The sequence below is a fragment of the Rhamphochromis longiceps genome, linkage group LG2 (genome assembly GCF_057381845.1).
Source record: "Rhamphochromis longiceps isolate RC_006_pf linkage group LG2, R_longiceps_female_GT1.1, whole genome shotgun sequence".
Classification (NCBI taxonomy): domain Eukaryota; kingdom Metazoa; phylum Chordata; class Actinopteri; order Cichliformes; family Cichlidae; genus Rhamphochromis; species Rhamphochromis longiceps.
This window is the reverse complement of record NC_140558.1, coordinates 34,969,253-34,989,325: the sequence shown is the minus strand read 5'-3', so window position 1 is coordinate 34,989,325 and position 20,073 is coordinate 34,969,253. Positions and strand designations below refer to the sequence as shown.

The window sequence follows — 20,073 nt, the reverse complement described above, 5'->3', positions numbered from 1 at the left end:
TTCATCTTTATCCGAACCCTTTTTCCGCTCCTTCTGTTTTGCTAGACGTCCTGTCTCACTATGTCTCACCTTCGCCTCATGCTCCCACTTCTCAAAGTCTGTTTTTGACTGCATCAGTATTCTGCTGCTTAGTGTTTTCCTCTTATTCTCTGTGCCTACACGTACACAGACATACAAACAGAAAACATCAGAAAAAGTTAGGTAGAAAGACAAGAGCCCAGTGAAAAATGAAACACCCCCTTTAAACACATGTGGAGAATGCCTGTTTGATGGCAAAGTCACCTTGCACAGGGTTTCAAGACAGTAATTTAACACTATTTACTTGTTGCGTGTTGTGTGTGTGCATGTGTGTGTTGTTAGGTTGCTGCTCTGAAGTACCTGCCAACAGTCCTGCAAGATGTGGAGAAAGTATTTGATGCCAAGCTTCTCAGGTAAGCTTATCCTTAAACTCACAAACAGAGAGATATGCACACACTAGCACTTTATCTTTGGTCTTGTTCGTTCACACCTACAGAGAGAATATATGAGTTTTTTCACCTCACGTTTCCCACTTGGCTTTATTCAGTGACCCTTATTCTTCTATTTCCTCCCATATTCCATCGTGGTTAAACCTTACCTCCTTTATCAGGTGATAAAAATCCCATCAAACTGACGTGGACACAAGGACAAACACTCCAACACACTCTGCTTCTCCTCTATGTGCCCCTGAGTGAAATGACAATTTTAGCAGAACCATCAAACAAAAGCCATTTGAACCCCTTCTCTTTTATTCTCAGAGTCCTGAAGAACAAAATGACTTAGAAAGACTGGCATAACCTTTCCTTGACCCAACTGAAACATACAATCAGTGTGCATACTTCACCAGTTAGTATGTTTTCTTGTCTTGCCACATTCAGTTTTTAAACCTTCCCATCCTCATATATTGTCTTTTCACCTTTCTGTGACCTGTGGGGTTTTGTGTGTCCGTGTCTGAGCTCGTGGACTGTCTGCATCTGCCAGTTCAGTCCCTCTAGTGGCTCGATGTCAACACAGTGTCACAGAGGTGCTACCTTAAACACCTGCTTCACACACGAAGATGAGTGTTGAGGCAGAGTTAAAAGTCAGGGCATATATTATCATATTCTGTCTTTTGTCATTCATTTCCTTTTTTTATCTCCCAATCCCAAACCCCTTCACTCACCCTTTATATTCTGTCTTGTGCAATTCTTTACACACATATCCACAAACATATTGCAGCCATCTGAACTTGAAAGTAAAGTCCCCTTTGCATTCCTGATCAGGATCGCCTCGAGCAGAGTTTCCACAAACAGGCCATGTGAATTACAATTACGCTGCTCGAGGTGGACATCAAAGCTTTGTATCGTGTCCTGTATAGTTACATTTCTATACCTTGTAAACGCACCTGTAGTGTGATCTGTGCAGTGGTACTAGTGAAGACATTGTCTGCTAAGGATGTGTTTTGTTACTCAGGGTATCTGCAGCATCTCCACAGAGTATGTAGTGACATTTTGGATTTTAATTAGACTCAGCCCAGATGATTAGTGGACTTCACTGATCCTCTGTACTCGAGCCTGCTCCTGTGCCAGCTTGGGGGACATCAAAAGTCACACGGACCTTTGTGTTATGTTTAGTTTGGGAGCAGAAGGTTTGCATTTTCTTCTTTTATGCCATTATTGAAAGTGCTGCAGCAGCCTGTGTGGCATAATTCAAGGAGACAGAGACAAAGTGAGATACAGACAAAAAATTGAGACCGAGGGTTTGCCATGTTCTGAGCGTTCAATCTTTCTAAGTGGCGTCAGGGCTTGCAACCAGCCCATTTAATTATTCCAAAATTGAATTTGGGGCAGAGGATAAGTCAAACCCATGTCTTCATTAAGATGTGTGCAGACTTTAGCTCATTTGTTTTCCATGCGGCATACACTGCTCTTCCCTGTGATACAACTGCTGCTTCTAGTGGTTGCATATTTTATATGTTAAAGGTGATGTGTCTAAACCAGGGATGGTTTTGCTTTTGATCTTTGAAGCAGTTACATTGTGTGAATTAGTAATGCTTGGTGAGATGTATAAAATGTGTAAAAATATAATTTCTGAATATTTTGTGTGTCCAGTTGCTGTTCCCCATGTGATAATCTTTTATGATTATTCATTTTCCTCTGTGTCATTTTCTCTCCGCAGTCAGTTGCTGCATGACTTTTACTCCTGCATTCCTCCTGAGAAACTCCAGAAACAGAAGGTGGCCTCTATGACTGAAATTGTCAGCAGCCAGCTCTTCCAGAGACAAGGTGCATCATTTTTTCCATTAACAGTTTTCAGCACTGAGTTACTAACAAACAGCAGACTTCATGCTGTGTAAAGAGCGAATCACAAATACACATATACATTCTGAGTGAAATCCTTCAAAATCCTATAAAACATTCGTTGCTTCTTACTTAACAGTAGTGATCAAGTTAAAAGGTCTATGCTACAGTAAGTAATTCTAGCTCAGCAACTGTACCAGACTGCTTCTACTGTACTTTATGGCCAGTGAGGGTGCTCTTTGCACTAAAGGTTTGATCACAGTAATACAGAAAGGGTAATGTTCCATTTCCTGTGGGACAATCCAGTAAAGCACTTAGAATAAAAGCATTAGCCAAACAGTAAAGGACATAATGGGTTTGTGAGCATTTATTCGGTTTACTGCAATAAAGACACATGTTCTGATGAAGCCTTTTTTTAGTTGCATCAAACTGACAGTTTCATGAATTTTTCATAGTTGCCCGATTCTCTTATGAATTTCTTTGTCAATAGATTTCAAAATGAAAGAATAAGCCTAACTTAAAATCGTCAGCTGCCTTAGTTAGGATTTATTTTTGTGTTTAGCTTGTCAGGTAGTCTTCTCTGTGTGGCCTATTTTCTGTTGAGATCAAAGAAGCGACGTAGCTGTTTGATGCTGATATTATAACATATGATTTTAGTCCTGCTATGCTCACCTACACTAACATTGCAATCAGCGCAATGGACACGAGTCAGATACCATCTTATTACAATCAGCACAAGTGGCACCGATTTTTGTATTTATACACTGATGGTAAAGGTCACTTCAAGTCAGTCTCACAGAGATTAAAATATCTTGAGCCTGGTGTGCGATGTGAGCGGATTTTGGTTTTGACATTCCAATGAACATCCCATGTCCAAAAGCTATATTGCAAACTGAAATGAGTTGACTGTTCACAGCTCACTAGGTGTTGGTGCTGAATAGAGAGAAAGATGAGTCCTAGACATATTAATGTCACGGGCGATGTCAGCTGTCTGCTAAAGGAAAAGTGATATTGTACGTTTGTAGCTGATAAAACTGGAAGCCCTTCCAGAACTCTGTCATTAATGTGTCACTTTTTACCCAATTCCTTCTCTATTCGTAAATGATTTTCACCAGATTTTAAATGGCTACCGGGGACACATCATTTTATCAGTATTGTTCCTTTAAAGTGTACCACACATCGATGATCACATACTGTGCACTAGCCTCATTCAACCCCCTGCCTCTGCTCAGCCCTATTATGTCTGTCTAATTCGCTTGTAGTGGGCTGATAAGTGGTAAATTCCCCTACAGAGGTCTGCTCGATGATGGATAGAGTGATCCTATGTTGTGCTGCTGTATAATATAGACTCAATAAATGGGTCCATAATCAGACCTCTGCAGTAAAAACTGATTAATTGGAGGCAGACAGTGAGTGAGTGAGTTTGAAACTGATATCAGTCTTAGTGACACTGAGAAAAGCTAGATGACATGCTGGGAAAGACGTATTTGAATCACGAACATTGCTCCCTGTGAAGCATCTCTGAAGCATTCTCATACACAACCTGCAAATATATTTGTATGCATTGGTTTCAGAGTAGCTGAGACTGTGTCTGAGTGTGAGTGTGTTTGCGAATCTGTGTTTGTGCAGTGGTGTATGCTAAGTGGTTGTGTGGACTGCTTTGAATGTTGTTTTTGAATAGTCCGTTGCTGTCAGCTGAGTCGGTATTCAGTTGAGGATATGGTTCTTTGGTATTGATCCTGGGTTAGATGATTGATTCCACAGGGGATGATGTGACAGGTTTGGCCCTCTGGCTTGCTGTCAACATGCTCAGAGTCACACAAGCGATCAAAGTGAAAGCAAAGGCAGTGTAGGGGCATGATGGGGAGGAAAACAGAAAGTGTGATACAGAGAAAAAGAGCTAACTTTTTGAGGGACAAAATACTGTCGATTGTGCCATACAAAGTTCTCTAATTACTGCCATGTTTTCTAAACTGCAAATGTCTGTTTAGCTGGACGACGTTGAAATGGACCTAGGCAGAGGCAGTGGAGAGGCTAGTTAAAAGGAAAGGTTGAGGAAGAGATTTTTCAAGGAGCAGGGCAGAAAAAGGAGCATTTAATAAGCTGACTAGAAAGAAAGGATAGAGGGTGACATGATTATTGCTAAAGGATGGTCAGGCAGAGAAGGATAGCTAAAGAATGGTAAAGATGGATGACAGAGGAATAGGGAGGAGATATGGCTTGTTGGAAAAAAAAGAGTTAAGCGCACCATTGAATGGTAGTGTCAAGAGGAGAAAAAAATGGGATTAGGAGAGTATAAAAATGAAAAAAAGAGTTAGTGAGACCAGTAACTTCACTCGCGTTGCTATTAAACAGTCCAGAAATGATTAAAGTTTAAGCCCAGCTCACAATCAATATATCAGCAAATCTGCAAACTGTTGGTCAGTGATACCTTTTTCCTCTGCTGCTTTCTTTTCCTCCATATTTTGGCACAACGCTTTCATTTATTCTGTCATTTATACACTGGCCCTTTCCATCTCGATCCCTGCCTCACCAAATGAGACCTGACACTCAGTCTAATTGAGATGCATTTTAGCATTGGGATGCTAATAAGGAGGCTTGTATGCTAGTGTGCCATTTATCCAGGACGCTGAAATATGTAGCTGAGCTGAATTATATATTTATAATACCTAATGGCCTGTGGTGTCCTATCACTGTGCTGCAATACATATTTAATAATCCCAACTGTCTGAGCAAACCTACCTACCTCACTCTCCAGGGAAAAATGTCACACTGCTGACACCACTTCAGTGTAAGAGTGGTCAGATGATGGGAAAGGATGGTGGGTGTGTGAGTGTATGAATGTGACAGGAGATCAGTTCTTGTTCATGTTTGACACCAGTCTGATGAGGTTTATTTTTTATTATTATTATTTTTTTTATAAAACATAAAATCTGGAATGCAAGTATGCTTTAAATTTAGCACAAAAAGAAAGGAAATTTGTGTTTGGTCAATTATTTATTTGCTGTAAAATGTTTCTTGGTAATAAGTCTTATACTGTTGTTTATTTTCCCTTAAATGGTCCCACACTGGTAAGAAAAATGCATTTGTGGGTTGAGCAGCAGACCCACCAAACAGGACTCTTGTTTGGTGTTGTTTATTCAGTCGGATGATTGAAGTCTGAAGAAACAATATTGAAAATGTAACAGTTTATTAATTTAACAAACGGGGGACCCCAATAGCACTTGGAAGAAGCATAGATGGTAACAACAGCCTGGCACCTCTCCATCATGCTGGTCACCAGTGCACACTGCAGTGGGATGGTATCCCATTCTTCATCTGTCGCAAGTCAGCCAATGCGCTTGTGTTGGTCACAGAATAAGCTGTTTGGCATTGGCAAGGAAGATTTGGCAAGTTTATCATTGGCACAACCTACATACTCTACTCTGCTGTTCAACCCACAAATGGATTCTTCTTACAAACGTGGGAGCACTTCATGGAAAAAACACAAGCTTTACACAAGTAGAAGAATCATTGTTATAACAGAGAAACAATTGATCAAACATTTCATTACTTTTTGCTCTAAGTCTAGTAGTTTTTAACTACCATACTGAAATACTTAAAATACTTTTATGCACTGTTTTTGTATTCTGCACTTATTCTGCTAAATGCAGAAGTAAAGCATCCAGCAGAGTGCATTATTTATGATGAAGACCAGTCAGATGGTCACATGTATTAATTTTTCTCCAGTCCTAGATCTAGTTGTGCGATTGTGTTCAACTTGCTGATGTTGTCTGTCCATGTGTGCTTAACTCTTTGAATCTATGGGCAGTGTTTGAAGGGATAGGGATTTTTTTTCTCCCACTCAGAAATACTCCTGATTTATTCAGCATACGCTCCTGGGATTAAGGGTCTTGGCAAGCACATAGTGTATCCACACACAAACATGCACAATGCGCACATACCCGTGCTGGCAGACGCGCATAGATAGACATGTGCATCCTGTCATATGGGTTAATCTGGTTTTGAGACAAAATTAAATTTACAAGGCGCATTATGGCTCAATTTAGTCAAATTATTATGCCATGAGGCAATCGCTGTGACAGATTGAGAGCATCAGCACTGATAAAGGAAAAAAAAACAATGAGAGATCAGGGAGAGCAAAGAGCAGAGGGACAGGGGGATGAGCCTGTCATTTTGTTTGCCCACTCATTTCCCAAAGCTGGTCAAAGTCCTTTATTCCGTCCACTAACCTTCACGTTTTTTCTCAGCCAAACCTTCATTTCTCCAGCTTTCTCCATCTTCTGTCTGCACAGCTTGAAACAAGTTATGTCATTCATATTGTAGTATATATTAAACAGATTAAATTAAGCCCATATATTTGAGTGTAATGGCCATCTGCGAAGAACAGTTACAGCTGGGTGTAAAAATAATCCATAGTGCAAAAACTCAGAAAGCTGTCTGTGCTATGGTGCCTAAAATGATACATTCTTTAATTTTAATGTATCAATCTCTACAAATGGCATGAATCTCATTATATAAATTGCTTGTATTATACTGCCATGCATTATACAGTATTGTTGGCAATGTTCACACCCGTGTCTATATTTCTCCTGCTGTGATTACTTAACGGATGCATGTCAGAGCTTGATGAATATGGAAGACTGATGTACTGTACAGTTATTATCGTCAGGGTTTAATCAGTGCTGAGTGATCTCAGTTGTTCCTACACTCTCTGTCAATCAGCATTAAGGACAGGTCACATTAGGCCTCAGTTATAGCTGAATGTGGTTTCATACTTCTGGTTTCTAAGAGAGGTTTGAGTGACAAAGTTGTCAAGGGACCAAGAAGGATCTGGCTACAACTCTGTCTTATTTAAAAGCAGTAGTGAAAAGATTATATAAGATATACGTAACAGGATTAACCTGCAAGTGAGCCGGTGTTTGAATGCACCAGAAAAAGCTGCGTTTCTTTCATTATCAAAACAGCTGTTTGAGCTTAAATGTTTAAATTTCACAGGCTTACAGCAGCTTAAGGTGTGTGAGTACACTGATTTTTTTAAACCGTTTGCTTGGTGGTCCAGTAATCCCCAATGATTCCATATGCTTTATCTGTAGTTACATAGATATATTAAGACATGCTAACATTAAAAAAACATAATAGTCATATTGCTGTCCCGTCAGGCTGTCTCTAAGCACTGTTCTCAGTTCTGCTTCTTATGAGATGAAGTGTTTGTTTGCAGCATTTCTCTTCTCTTCTCTTCTCTTCTCCTGTATCATGCTCTAATGCATTATTTTATGCTGCGTTACGTTAAATTAGCTTTTGCTACATCACATTAAGTCTCGTGTCACGGCTTACTTTAAATGCAATGCGATAATGCCCGCAACCAACCAGCGAAGACTGACAGTCAAGCCTGTAGAGAATTAGCAATGTAAACTGGATTTGTAAACTGAAGGAGTGGCCTGCGTGTGGATAAATATGTGTGTTGGGCTTTTTGAGAGCAGGAGCCATCTGCCAAGCCATTTTTGTTATACACGCTGACCCAGAATAGCTGTGGTCATTGTAGAGCCTTGGGTCGATGGTTCAAAAGGTTAATGACAGAGAAAGAGGTAGCTGCTGTCGGTTGGTAATTTGTGAATGAGAGACATGGAAAAAAGGGATGGATGACATTTAATGGAGCAAAATGAAAGGAGTTCAATCATTTTGGGAAATGCCTCTGTCTCAAGGTCTCCCTCTGCCTCATTTATATTCTGATGCTTATTTCTGTGGGATAATCTCAGTGGAAACTGAATGCATACAAGGGCAGGAGAGGGACACACTCTGTGAACACTAATAATTCATTGTGTGAGCATGCGTTACTGTTAACTACAGATGAGAACCTGACAGAGCAGTATTGTATTGTAAATCATTGGGTTTCCACTTTACTGCTAACCTTCCAAATTTCGAAGGTTTCTGGGAGTATTTAAGACTGAATGATCCCTATTGAAGTTGTGGGCTATTGTATAGCATCAGTGATAACTGCAGAAGTGGATGCCATTGAAGATACCATGACAAAGAATTGCAACGTTTGAGTAAATTGGATAAACTATAATATAATCTGAACAAATACAAAGCAGGATTTAAAAACCAAGATCAGATATAGGCTTAGCTCGAGCCAGCAGCTTTGTGATGTATTACTCTCTGATTAGAGGGCACTGGGAATAAATCTGCCCATCAGTCAAAGCAGTGAGGTGGTTGACCACAAGGCTTTCATCTACATTGATCTGTTTTGGTTAAATTGATCAAAATGGTGTAGCAACTAATGCTACCAAGAGAGTAATTGGTCAGTCAATTTTATAGTCACATCGAACATGGAACAGGGGAGGAAGGCAGAGTTGAGTGGTGGCAATTAGTCTGTGACTCATAGAGGGTGACTAAGACAGGTGGAAAGAACGAGAAAAATAACAGACTGTGTGAAATATAGGGATAAATAAATAAAAGCAGCAACCCAAAACAGCACGCAAAGCATTAACTCATGATAATATCTGGTATATGGCATCCTTGTACTTGGTGCAAGTTTTTGTTTTTCAGGTAAACATGACAAAAATGCCCATTTCGTTTTGGACAAATCAGCAAATACCAACATATACTTGGTGTAATAAGGCTTTTTTGCTATAGTGGGATATCTTTATGTGTATATGTTCTGTATAATTGGAGAAAACCCTGAAGAATAGTCATTATATTCAAGAAAACCCCTTTTACTGAGAGATTGTGCACTTTTTCTGGGGTGATTTATATCAACCTCATAGCAGAAATCACAGTAAAAAATTGTAGTTGCAGGCATCTTCACCACTGTGTATCACCATCACTCACTAGTGTGCTTTATCATCTGTAACGTATTGGCCTGTAATTTTGGGAGAGCACTCATTCACACAGTCAAGGCAATCTTAAGCACCTCTTTTTTTTTTATTCTGTCCTACTAAACCATTTTGAGATAGATTTTTTTTAAAGCTTTTTTAAATCATGCACGTCAAATATATTTTACTAACGCAGTGTATTGAGGCAGTAATTAAAAACAGGGAAGTGTGGACAGACAGGCACAGCATAAATACTCTCAACGGAAATGTACAGCTGTAAATTCGAAATGGGGTTTAAAGACGGAGTAGAAGAAAAGTGATGAAGGGGGGTGGAATACAAATGAAGGATGGAGGGAGAGTGGATGAGAGGAAACACCCATAGTGACACGAGAGAGACATTTAGTCATCACCAAGCGAGAAGACAGTTGGCCGCGTCCCAGCCCCCTATCAGCTCGCAAGATTTACTTGTCGTTGGGCCCCCAAACCTCATTATCGTCGTTTCTATCGCTCTATCTTCCTGCAAGCACAGTACAACAACCAGAGGAGGAAAGAAAAAGAGGATCGAGAGTAGGAGAAGGGAAACTCGGATTTACATGCCTCTTGGAAACTTATACGGCATCTCATTATCATGTGCGATAGTTTATTGTGTTTGACTGTCAAATGAGAAAAATGGAAAAGAGAAAGGATGAGCTGGCTGCTGAGCCATCAAAGCTGCTTTCCGTGTGGTGGCATGCCAGCATGGGTGCTTGTATGCTCTCACGAACTTGGTAATGCGAACACATAACCACCCTTTTACACAGGCACAAAGACATTCAAGCGCGTACACATCAAATAGTGGTGAAGGACCAAACCATACATATAAAGGACAATTCACACTTGGGCACACAGGCATCCATTGGTATTAAATAATCAAAGTCTGAGATTACAGCTAGAATAAATAGAAATTTTGAATTGAATATAGATGAGTACTTGAAGCTGTGCTGGTGTGTGCTTGGAATATGTTGCGTGTCGTGCTGCAGCACCTGTGTGTATGGGTTTGTGTGATGGCTAGAAAAAGGTTAAAATTCATGTCAATGTTTGCTGCAAGACCTTGATTTCCATTTGTTTTTCAGTGTCTGCTGGCGAGACTCTCGTCCACAGCATGGTAGAACTGATTTATTGCATTGTTGCACTGTAGGCTACAACTTGCAACATGCAACTAAATCATACAGGAAACAGGAATGAATAAGCTAGAAAAAAGTTAAAATTCATCTCCGTGTTTGCCGCAAGACCCTGATTTCCATTTGTTTGTCAGTGCCTGTTGGCAAAGTTCTCTTTCACAGCATGGCTGAATTGATTTATTACGTTGTTGGAGTGTAGGCTACAACATGCGACTAAATCATACAGGACACTTGAATGTAAAATAACAGGTGTGTTTTTAAAGTGCAAGCATTGTTGCATTTACCAATGTTAGTTTTAGTCATTGTAGTCTCGCTGATTCAGTACGAAATCAACGGTTTTTTCTCTCTCTTTCTCTTTTGCCTTTTCTTCCTCATTCCTAACATTTTTTTATTTACTTCCACCAGATGGACACAGTTTTTTAGGTAGCAAGTAGTTTGTTTCAAGAAAACCCACCGCTGTTGGTCTGTGGGTTTGGGTTGTCTTATATGCTTTTGTATTGCGTAATCCAAGACTGACTACATGTTGCTGAGATGAGGCATAGCATCTATTACGGAACTCATTGTCCTTCTTGTGTTTGAGGACAGTTCCCATCAGCTTCGGCAATATGTTTAGAGTTGTTGTCATGCAGCAAAATGGATTTGGGAGCAGTTAAACGCATTGTGATAGCTACAAAGATGTAAAGATGTACTTACAGTCCCTAAAGGCTCAGAATTGCACAGTACTGTATTTCTATTGATTAAATGAAATACAGAGCTGGCAACGAGACAGACTGGATGATTGGTTTATAATTAATTGATTACAAACAGTAGTGACAGAGCTACAGAAGTGGAAGTGGAATAAACTGAATTAAGACACTTTGCATTAGAAACTGTATTATGGTAGAAAAGTACTCTAAGACCAATGATAATAGAAGATAGTCGTAGTCATAGACTCTTGAGGCCTTTGGGGGGTTTTTTTGCCAAGAAACTTTATCCACTAAAAATATCAGGTAGCTTAAATAAAACTTAGAAGAAAGACAGGAATGTTCCATGATATTTGATTGACTGAGACAGGACTCTTCCAGACACTCTAAACCAAGGCACAATGTACATTCCAAATTCCTTTAATTTTAAATATGTTTATATTGTCTAGGCTTTTGCCCCCTGGTAGGGTCTCCCATGGCAAATTGGCCCTGGGTGAGGGACCAGACAAAGAGCGATTCATAAGACCCTTATGAAAAGGACACCGAGGGAACAGTTTACCCTGCCCGGGATAGGGTTACCGGGGCCCCGCCCTGGAGCCAGGCCCGGGGAGGGTGCCCGAGGGCGAGCGTCTGGTGGCCGGGCCTTAGTCCATGGGGCCCGGCCGGGCACAGCCCGAAGAGGAGACATGGGCCCATCCTCCCGCAGGCCCACCACCCGCAGGAGGCGCCATAGGGGTCGGGTGCATTGTGTGCCGGGTGGCGGCCAGGAGCGGAGGCCCTGGAGGACTGACCCCCGGCTGCCAAGACTGGCAATAGGGACATGGAATGTCACCTCTCTGGTGGGGAAGGAGCCTGAGTTAGTGCGTGAGGTTGAGAGGTACCGGCTAGATATAGTCGGGCTCACCTCTACACATGGCTTGGGCTCTGGAACCAGTCTCCTGGAGAGGGGCTGGACTCTGTCTCAGTCTGGAGTTGCCCCTGGTGAGAGGCGGCGGGCTGGGGTGGGTATCCTAATATCCCCTCGGCTTGCTGCCGGTACGTTGGGGTTTTTCCCGGTGGACGAGAGGGTTTGTTCCCTGCGCCTTAGGGTCGGGGAACGGGTCCTGACTGTCATCTGCGCTTATGCGCCGAGTGGCAGTTCAGAGTACCCAGCCTTCTTAGAGTCCCTGGGGGGGGTGCTGGAGGGTGCTCCACCTGGAGACTCTGTTGTCCTGCTGGGAGACTTCAATGCTCACGTGGGTAACGACAGCGAGACCTGGAGGGGCGTGATTGGGAGGAACGGCCTCCCTGATCTGAACCCGAGCGGTGCTCTGTTATTGGACTTCTGTGCTAATCACAGTTTGGCCATAACGAACACCCTGTTCGAACATAAGAGTGTCCATAAGTGCACGTGGCACCAGGACGCTCTAGGCCGTAGGTCGATGATCGATTTTGTAATCGTATCAGCAGATCTGCGACCATATGTTCTGGACACTCGGGTAAAGAGAGGGGCTGAGCTGTCAACTGATCACCACCTGGTGGTGAGTTGGATCAGGTGGCGGGGGAAGACGCTGGACAGACCTGGTGCACCTAAACGCGTAGTGAGGGTGTGCTGGGAACGTCTAGCAGAGGCCCCAGTCCGCGAGATCTTCAACGCACACCTGCGGCAGAACTTCAACAGCATTCCGAGGGAGACTGGGGACATTGAGTCCGAATGGACCATGTTCAGCGTCTCCATTGCTGAAGCTGCTGCATTGAGCTGCGGCCGCAAGGTGGTTGGTGCCTGCCGTGGTGGTAATCCCCGAACCAAATGGTGGACACCAGAGGTGAAGGGAGCCACCAGGCTGAAGAAGGAGTCCTATCGGGCTTGGTTAGCCTGTGGGACTCCGGAGGCAGCCGACAGGTATCGACAGGCCAAGCGGAATGCGGCTCGGGCAGTGGCTGAAGCAAAAACTCGGGTGTGGGAGGAGTTCGGAGAGGCCATGGAAAAAGACTTTCGGACTGCCTCGAAGAGATTCTGGCAAACCGTCAGACGTCTCAGGAGGGGAAAGCGGTGCTCTACCTGCACTGTGTATAGTGCTGGCGGAGCGCTGCTGACGTCGACTGAGAAAATTGTCAGGCGGTGGAAGGAATACTTCGAGGACCTCCTTAATCCCACTGACACGTCTTCCGAGGAGGAAGCAGAGTCTGGGGATGAGGGGAATGACCCGCCAATTTCCGGGGGCGAGGTCACTGAGGCAGTTAAACAACTCCTTGGTGGCAGAGCCCCTGGTGTTGATGAGGTCCGCCCCGAGTTCCTGAAGGCTCTGGACATTGTAGGGCTGTCCTGGTTGACACGCCTCTGCAATGTTGCGTGGAGATCAGGGGCAGTACCTGTGGATTGGCAGACCGGGGTGGTGGTCCCCATCTTTAAGAAAGGGGACCGGAGGGTGTGTTCCAACTACAGGGGGATCACACTCCTCAGCCTCCCTGGGAAAGTCTATGCCAGGGTGCTGGAAAGGAGAGTTTGTCCGTTAGTCGAACCTCGGATACAGGAGGAACAATGCGGTTTTCGTCCTGGTCGCGGAACACTGGACCAGCTCTTTATCCTCTCCAGGATACTTGAGGGTTCATGGGAGTTTGCCCAACCAGTCTACATGTGTTTTGTGGACTTGGAGAAGGCATTCGACCGTGTCCCTCGGGGTGTCCTGTGGGAGGTGTTGCGGGAGTATGGGGTGTCTGGCCCATTGCTACGGGCCATTCGATCCCTATACAACCGCAAGAGCTTGGTTCGCATTGCCGGCAATAAGTCGGACTCGTTCCTGGTGGGTGATGGGCTCCGCCAGGGCTGCCCTTTGTCTCCGGTTCTGTTCATAATTTTTATGGACAGGATTTCTAGGCGCAGCCAAGTGGCGGAGGGCTTTCGCTTTGGTGGCCTCAGAATCTCATCTCTGATCTTTGCAGATGATGTGGTTCTGTTGGCTTCATCGAGTGAGGGCCTCCAGCTCGCACTGGAACGGTTCGCAGCCGAGTGTGAAGCAGCGGGAATGAGGATCAGCACCTCCAAATCTGAGGCCATGGTTCTCAGCCGGAAAAGGGTGGAGTGCCCACTCCGGGTCGGGGATGAGTTCCTGCCCCAAGTGGAGGAGTTCAAGTATCTCGGGGTCTTGTTCGCGAGTGATGGGAGAAGGGAGCCGGAGATCGACAGACGGATTGGGGCTGCAGCTGCAATAATGCGGACGCTGCACCGGTCCGTCGTGGTGAAGAGGGAGCTGAGTGTAAAAGCGAAGCTCTCAATTTACCGGTCGATCTACGTCCCTACCCTCACCTATGGCCACGAGCTGTGGGTAGTGACCGAAAGAACGAGATCGCGGATACAAGCGGCAGAAATGAGCTTCCTCCGAAGGGTGGCTGGCCTCTCCCTTAGAGATAGGGTGAGAAGTTCGGCCATCCGGGAGGGGCTCAGAGTAGAGCAGCTGCTGCTCCACATCGAAAGGAGCCAGCTGAGGTGGTTCGGGCATCTGACAAGGATGCCCCCTGGGCGCCTCCTGGGTGAGGTGTTCCAGGCATGTCCCACCGGGAGGAGGCCCCGGGGCAGACCCAGGACACGCTGGAGAGATTATATCTCTCGGCTGGCCTGGGAACGCCTTGGTATTCCCCCGGATAAGCTGGAGGAGGTGGCTGGGGAGAGGGAGGTCTGGGCCTCTTTGCTTAGGCTGCTGCCCCCGCGACCCGGCCCCGGACAAAGCGGATGAAGATGGATGGATGGATGGATGTCTATTCTGTAAAATAGTCAGATGTCTATTCATATTAAAGTACAGAATTCACCTGCTTGCTGCTACTACTGCACATTCACCCAATGTATATACTATTATATATATATATATATATATATATATATATATATATATATATATATAATGTTCTTCCTCTACCCCCCCCCCCATTTTTGCACATGTCGAGGAGCGTGTCAGGCTACATTTCACTGTGTGTTATACTTGTATAACTATGCATGTGACAAATAAAGAACCTTGAACCTGAACCTTGATTGTACCACCAATCTGAGCCTCATTAGCATAAAAGGAAGGTTTTGTAGGTATGAAGACAAACGTTTTCCTTCAGGGTCAGAGTGTTAGGTCAGAAACCTAGACAAAGTGTTTTTTTAACAGTAAATAGCCATTATTTTAAATGCCCTGTTAAAGAATGGCCTAGACCTGGAGCTGCACCCCATGGTCACTGATGTTCTTACAAGACTGGAGGCCCCGAGGACCAAAATGTAGTTCAAAGAAGTCTCTGAGAGAGCTGCTGTTCAGACAGAGGCAGCAGATATTAACATTCCTGATGTTATTCCAGGCCAAGCAAGGTAAAAAAGAAATACCTGCAAAGTTAAAGGCACTGCTCTGCATCGGTGATTGAAGACTATCAGGCACACAGTCTGAAGGACCATAACTAAGGCAGCGTGTACTTCATTTATATGCTTGCATTAAAAAGTTCTATACGTGATTTGAAAAGAAAGTAAAATAAAAACAGACAATTGTCACTCACAGATCTATCAAAGGATGTCACAGAAGAGCAAGCTATTATGGTACTCTTATTTATCAGTTTTATGAATTTTAAGATGGGACATAGCTGCTGACTGAAATGGCTCTACATACACGAGCTCAGCATAGGTTTTGCAGATTTTGTTCAGGGTGTATCAAAAAGAACCATCTTATTTCAAAAGGCTATATTTCTTTTCAGCTGGGGGTAAATTTTAAAATACTTGGCTGAATATAAAGTGTTATATACAGAACTTAAGACGTTCACAAGTGCTTAGTAGTAGTAGTAGTTATAGACTGAACTGAACTTAAGAATAGTGATTTTCAGTCTAACTTTTTCACATTTTTGAAGCTTTTCAGCCTGACTTTTACTCCTTTTTTTCTTCTCCTTTTTTCCAGCTTTTGTATTTGCTTTAAACTACACTGAAAATGGACTGTGCAGTGCTTTTATGTTATTATTGGCCACTCAGTTCAATTCAATTCAGTTCAATTCAATACAATTCATTTTTATTTATATAGCGCCAAAACACAACAACAGTCGCCCCTAGGCACTTTATATTGTACAGTATATCCTATAATAATAGATGCAATCCAAGCACTCTACACTAAAAACAACACTTACCACTTTCTCTACATCACATCACATTACATCCAAGACTGTTAACTTGGATTCAACAGTTAACCGAGCATGCATTGCATGTCTTTGGACTTTGAGAGGAAACCAGACAACCCAGACAAACCCCAGGCAACCGCAGGGAGAGCATGCAAACTCCAAGATTTGAACCCAGAACCTTTCTCCTGTGTGACAGTATCAATCACTGCACCATCTTTTTTTAGCTACAAGTACGTTATTTAAACAGAGATAGACTTTATTAGTTACACACTGCTCAAATTCTGGGTAAATTACTGCAGCACAAGGGCCAGGTTAATTAATTATTTAGAACAGAATAAATTACAGATGTATTAGAAAAATTAACAAAAATATATAATGTACAAATAAAAAGCCAGCATACTATACAAAACTACTCAGTGTGCTCTAAGTCGAGTTAGTCACTTCCTTTGTCCTTCACAGCACTGGGTCAGGGTTGGCTTACGCCTCAAAACTTGCTGTGTTGGTTGTGTTTCCATAATGGGACATGTCAAAGTAATGCAACACAGGTTACTCTATGAACGCCTCCCACCTCATCTTCTCGCCATTTCACGTTCTCTCCTGAGAACATGTTTCACCCAAAATATCAACTGGGTTCATTTGTTAGATCAATAAAGCAGCAGGTGGCTTTGGGGTTATTTCACCAGGGAGTAAAGTGCACAGGTCCACTGGTTTAATGTTAGATCCAAGCCAGAAGGCAGATGGATTAATTCCCAAGCCAGATCACACAACCTTTCTGCTATAAAACACAACTCATTGTTTTCGCTGTCTGAAAGGACAAAGATGATGAGTTTCTGCTTTGATGGATTAAACAGATTTAGCAGGGTTGCTAAAATGCAATGCTCACAGAATCTAAACCACCATCCTCCACCTTTCTAAAAGCCAACACAAGCCGTTAGGCCATCCTGTTTCATTTTTTGTGACACAAGCTTTTTCTTTTCTTTTTCTTTTAGCCACAAACAGACTGATTTGTAACTGCAAAACTCTGCTCTGCATCTCCAAACCTATATGCAGATTGTCTTAATGCACTCACAAACTGGAAATTATTTGTGCAAATGTTATTCATTTATTCATTAAATGCTTTACACAGCTGCAGATCTCCTTTCAGATTCAAAAATTAAATCTATTTGTTCAGATATTTTTACATATTCACTGATTTAAATATTAAATGTCTTGGCACATTCGAATATAGTGATGCACAGCAACAATACTCTTGGCTGGAGTCTCCTCCCTCCATCTTTGAGTCATTGAGGGCATTCGGTGACGCATGCATTTTCCCTTTTTGATTCCCCTTCCTCTCTTCATGTTTGTGTGATAAAGTGAGTGTTGGGATGAGGATCCACTCAGCAGGCCTATAAGGCTTAGCTCAGTTATTAATGGAACTAACGAGCATCAGCCCAAATGAGCTTTTAATGGGCTCTGTCTACCTGCAGCTACAAAGAGAGGGATGGAGTGGAGGTGGTGGGGGGGGGGGGGGGGGGGGCAAAAGGATGGATGCAGAAAAGACAAGAAAGGGTGAGGTCAAAGTATTTAAGCAGAAAAATAGATAGGATCAGTTAATGTTAGATTCCAGTAGGGTGGCAGTTTTCTTAAATACCGGCAATTAATGGTTAAACATTTATTTAACTCTGACTACAAGGTGGTTTGCCTAACTTTTACTGGCTTCAAAAAGTATTAGAGGTGAATTCCTGAAGGATGCCTTCCTTAGAGGAACCTTTCCAGACATTTCTGCTGATGACCTGTGTGGGTCCAGCTTCTATTATGGACAGGCATTTCATTATCACCTTAACTATTGCTTTTTGCCCTTTGTCAGCTGAGATAGGATCAGCCCCCCTCGTGACCCTATGCAGAATAAGCAGTTAATAAAATGGATGGATGGATTTCATTATTAATGGAAATGGTTCTTTTTTCATACCTGTGAAGGGATCATTGGTTTTAGTTCACTTTGGTACACTATCAAATTCAACTTAGGAACTTGAGACTCATTACTTCCTCCTCATAGCTTTTGCATAATAAAAGTTGGGTTGTTTTTTTTTTTGCTTTTTCAAATTAATTCAGGTAAACTTGCCTCATGACCTCTAAATAATTTTAGGTCTGTCATTCATATGGTGAAGTCAGGCTCAGGCTACAGAACTTCTTCATTTAGGTACTAAATGCCAAGGTTCAGCAACATTGGCTCACAGTGAGAAAATCCCAAATTAAGTTCATTTTCCTGTTGCTTCACCCTTGACAATACAAAGGCTTAATGCTACAGTTGGTCTCTAGGCACTCCACAATAGCAGCTCTGAGAACTTAAAAGAAGTTGAATGTCGACCATATATTTCCATACAAGGTTCTTATCTGCATACCTGTGTGTAGTAAAAGCAAGTTTTCCGAGGCATAGCAATGAATTTTAAGGTGAATCACCTTACTATTTAATTCAGTAAAATCTTTGCAAATTCATTGAAAAGCTGGAATGACATTTTAAAGTCTGTCTTCTATTAGTCTAAAACAGGCTGTGAAGTCTGTAAAGAACATGGTCCAAATCCACAGTAGAATTTCATGTCTTCACACTTTGGCCTTTCTTCTTTCTTTCTGTCAGGTTTCAAGAAAGTTGATCTTTTAGTTTCTGTGTAATCCTGATAGAAAAATGTGGCTGGTTGATCATGGGAAATAACTGGTTTGATCCTTTAATAGTCAGTACTTGTATTTATCTGTTACAGCATTCTTGGTCCTGCCTTCGGCCTCACCATTAAAACATCAAAAGGCAGAAAATTTGTATTTTCTAGCAGGACAACTACCCACCAAGTTTACTGACAAATTGCATCCTTGAATAATCTTAGACTAATAGATTTCAAGAAAATGTGTTGTTTACTGCTTTGTTAAGTGTAGTAAAAACTTGTTTTATTTATTCACATTTCTTTTTGCTTCACTTTCTACTGCAATACATTGCTACTTTTGTAGTTCCCTATAAATCCCAAAATGACTTTGAACAACTGCCAGAGAAGAGCTGCGAGAGATGTATGATTAGGCACAGATGTGAGTGCATACTGTTATAAGACTAGTGACTGTTTTTAATGCTCTTGCTGCTCAAATGTTGGTAAATTTAATGTGTTTAATTCATTCCATTGTATTTGGAATCAAAGATTTGGATTAGTCAGAAAAATGGGAAAGAGAAAATAATAGTTCGGTGATTGATGTGTTAACTGTATCTAACAAAGCAGTGCACTGAACTGTAAATCGACACTTGATTGATATCACTCCACTGTTCAGTCTGGGGTGAGGTTTGAATTTCTTCTCCATGGTCCAGTGGCATCATTACTCATTGCTGTGTGGCTGCAGCAGTCTCCACAGGTGTTTGATTGGTTTTTCAGAGAGGAATAACACTGAAGTAAATTTTTATGGTCTGTCTTTTGATATATATAAATGTAAACAGTTTAAAACTCCAAAGGACTAAATTTTTAACAATCTTCCTGCCATATCCTGCATTATGCTGATTTTCCTTTATGTTTTCTGTTGCTTTAAACTATCTGTCTTTGGCCACCGTGTTTAGTGTTGTGCTCTTACTTATACTCTTTGCCTTTTGTTCCTACAGAATGCCGTGATGTGTTGTTACCCCTGATGTTGCGGGAGCTGAGTGGGGCACTGGTCACAATGGCTGACGGCCCACACGATGAGAGGAAAAACAGTTTGGAGCTCCTCAACAACATCCTCGAAGTCCTCAGCAGGAACAATGTGGTGAGACACAACGCAACCATTTATATAAAACACTGATCTCATCTCTCATTTGTGGAGAGGATTAAGGGTACAGTTAATTTAATCTTTATGCAGCTGGTCTTTTCCCACACTTGTTGTTCTGTGTGACTTCGTATACAGCCAAGTCCCACAGCCACAAGCCATTACAGAGCTTTTTCTGTCCAATCTCTCTACGTTGCCACTCGCTTCCCTGTTTTCTTGTTTCTTTCATTTTGATGATTTCTGTGTAATTGTAGCA

The 20,073-nt window shown here is 42.4% G+C and overlaps 1 protein-coding gene across 1 annotated transcript in view; it reads left to right on the top strand.

The window, feature by feature from the left end:
• Positions 1 to 20,073, top strand: part of dock2 (dedicator of cytokinesis 2) — a 104,617-nt gene that overhangs the window by 23,548 nt on the left and 60,996 nt on the right. Inside the window, exons 23-25 of the mRNA XM_085425344.1 lie at positions 361 to 431; positions 2,176 to 2,282; positions 19,675 to 19,817. Coding sequence (XP_085281470.1) covers positions 361 to 431; positions 2,176 to 2,282; positions 19,675 to 19,817 — 321 coding nt within the window. The remainder of the gene's footprint in view (positions 1 to 360; positions 432 to 2,175; positions 2,283 to 19,674; positions 19,818 to 20,073) is intronic.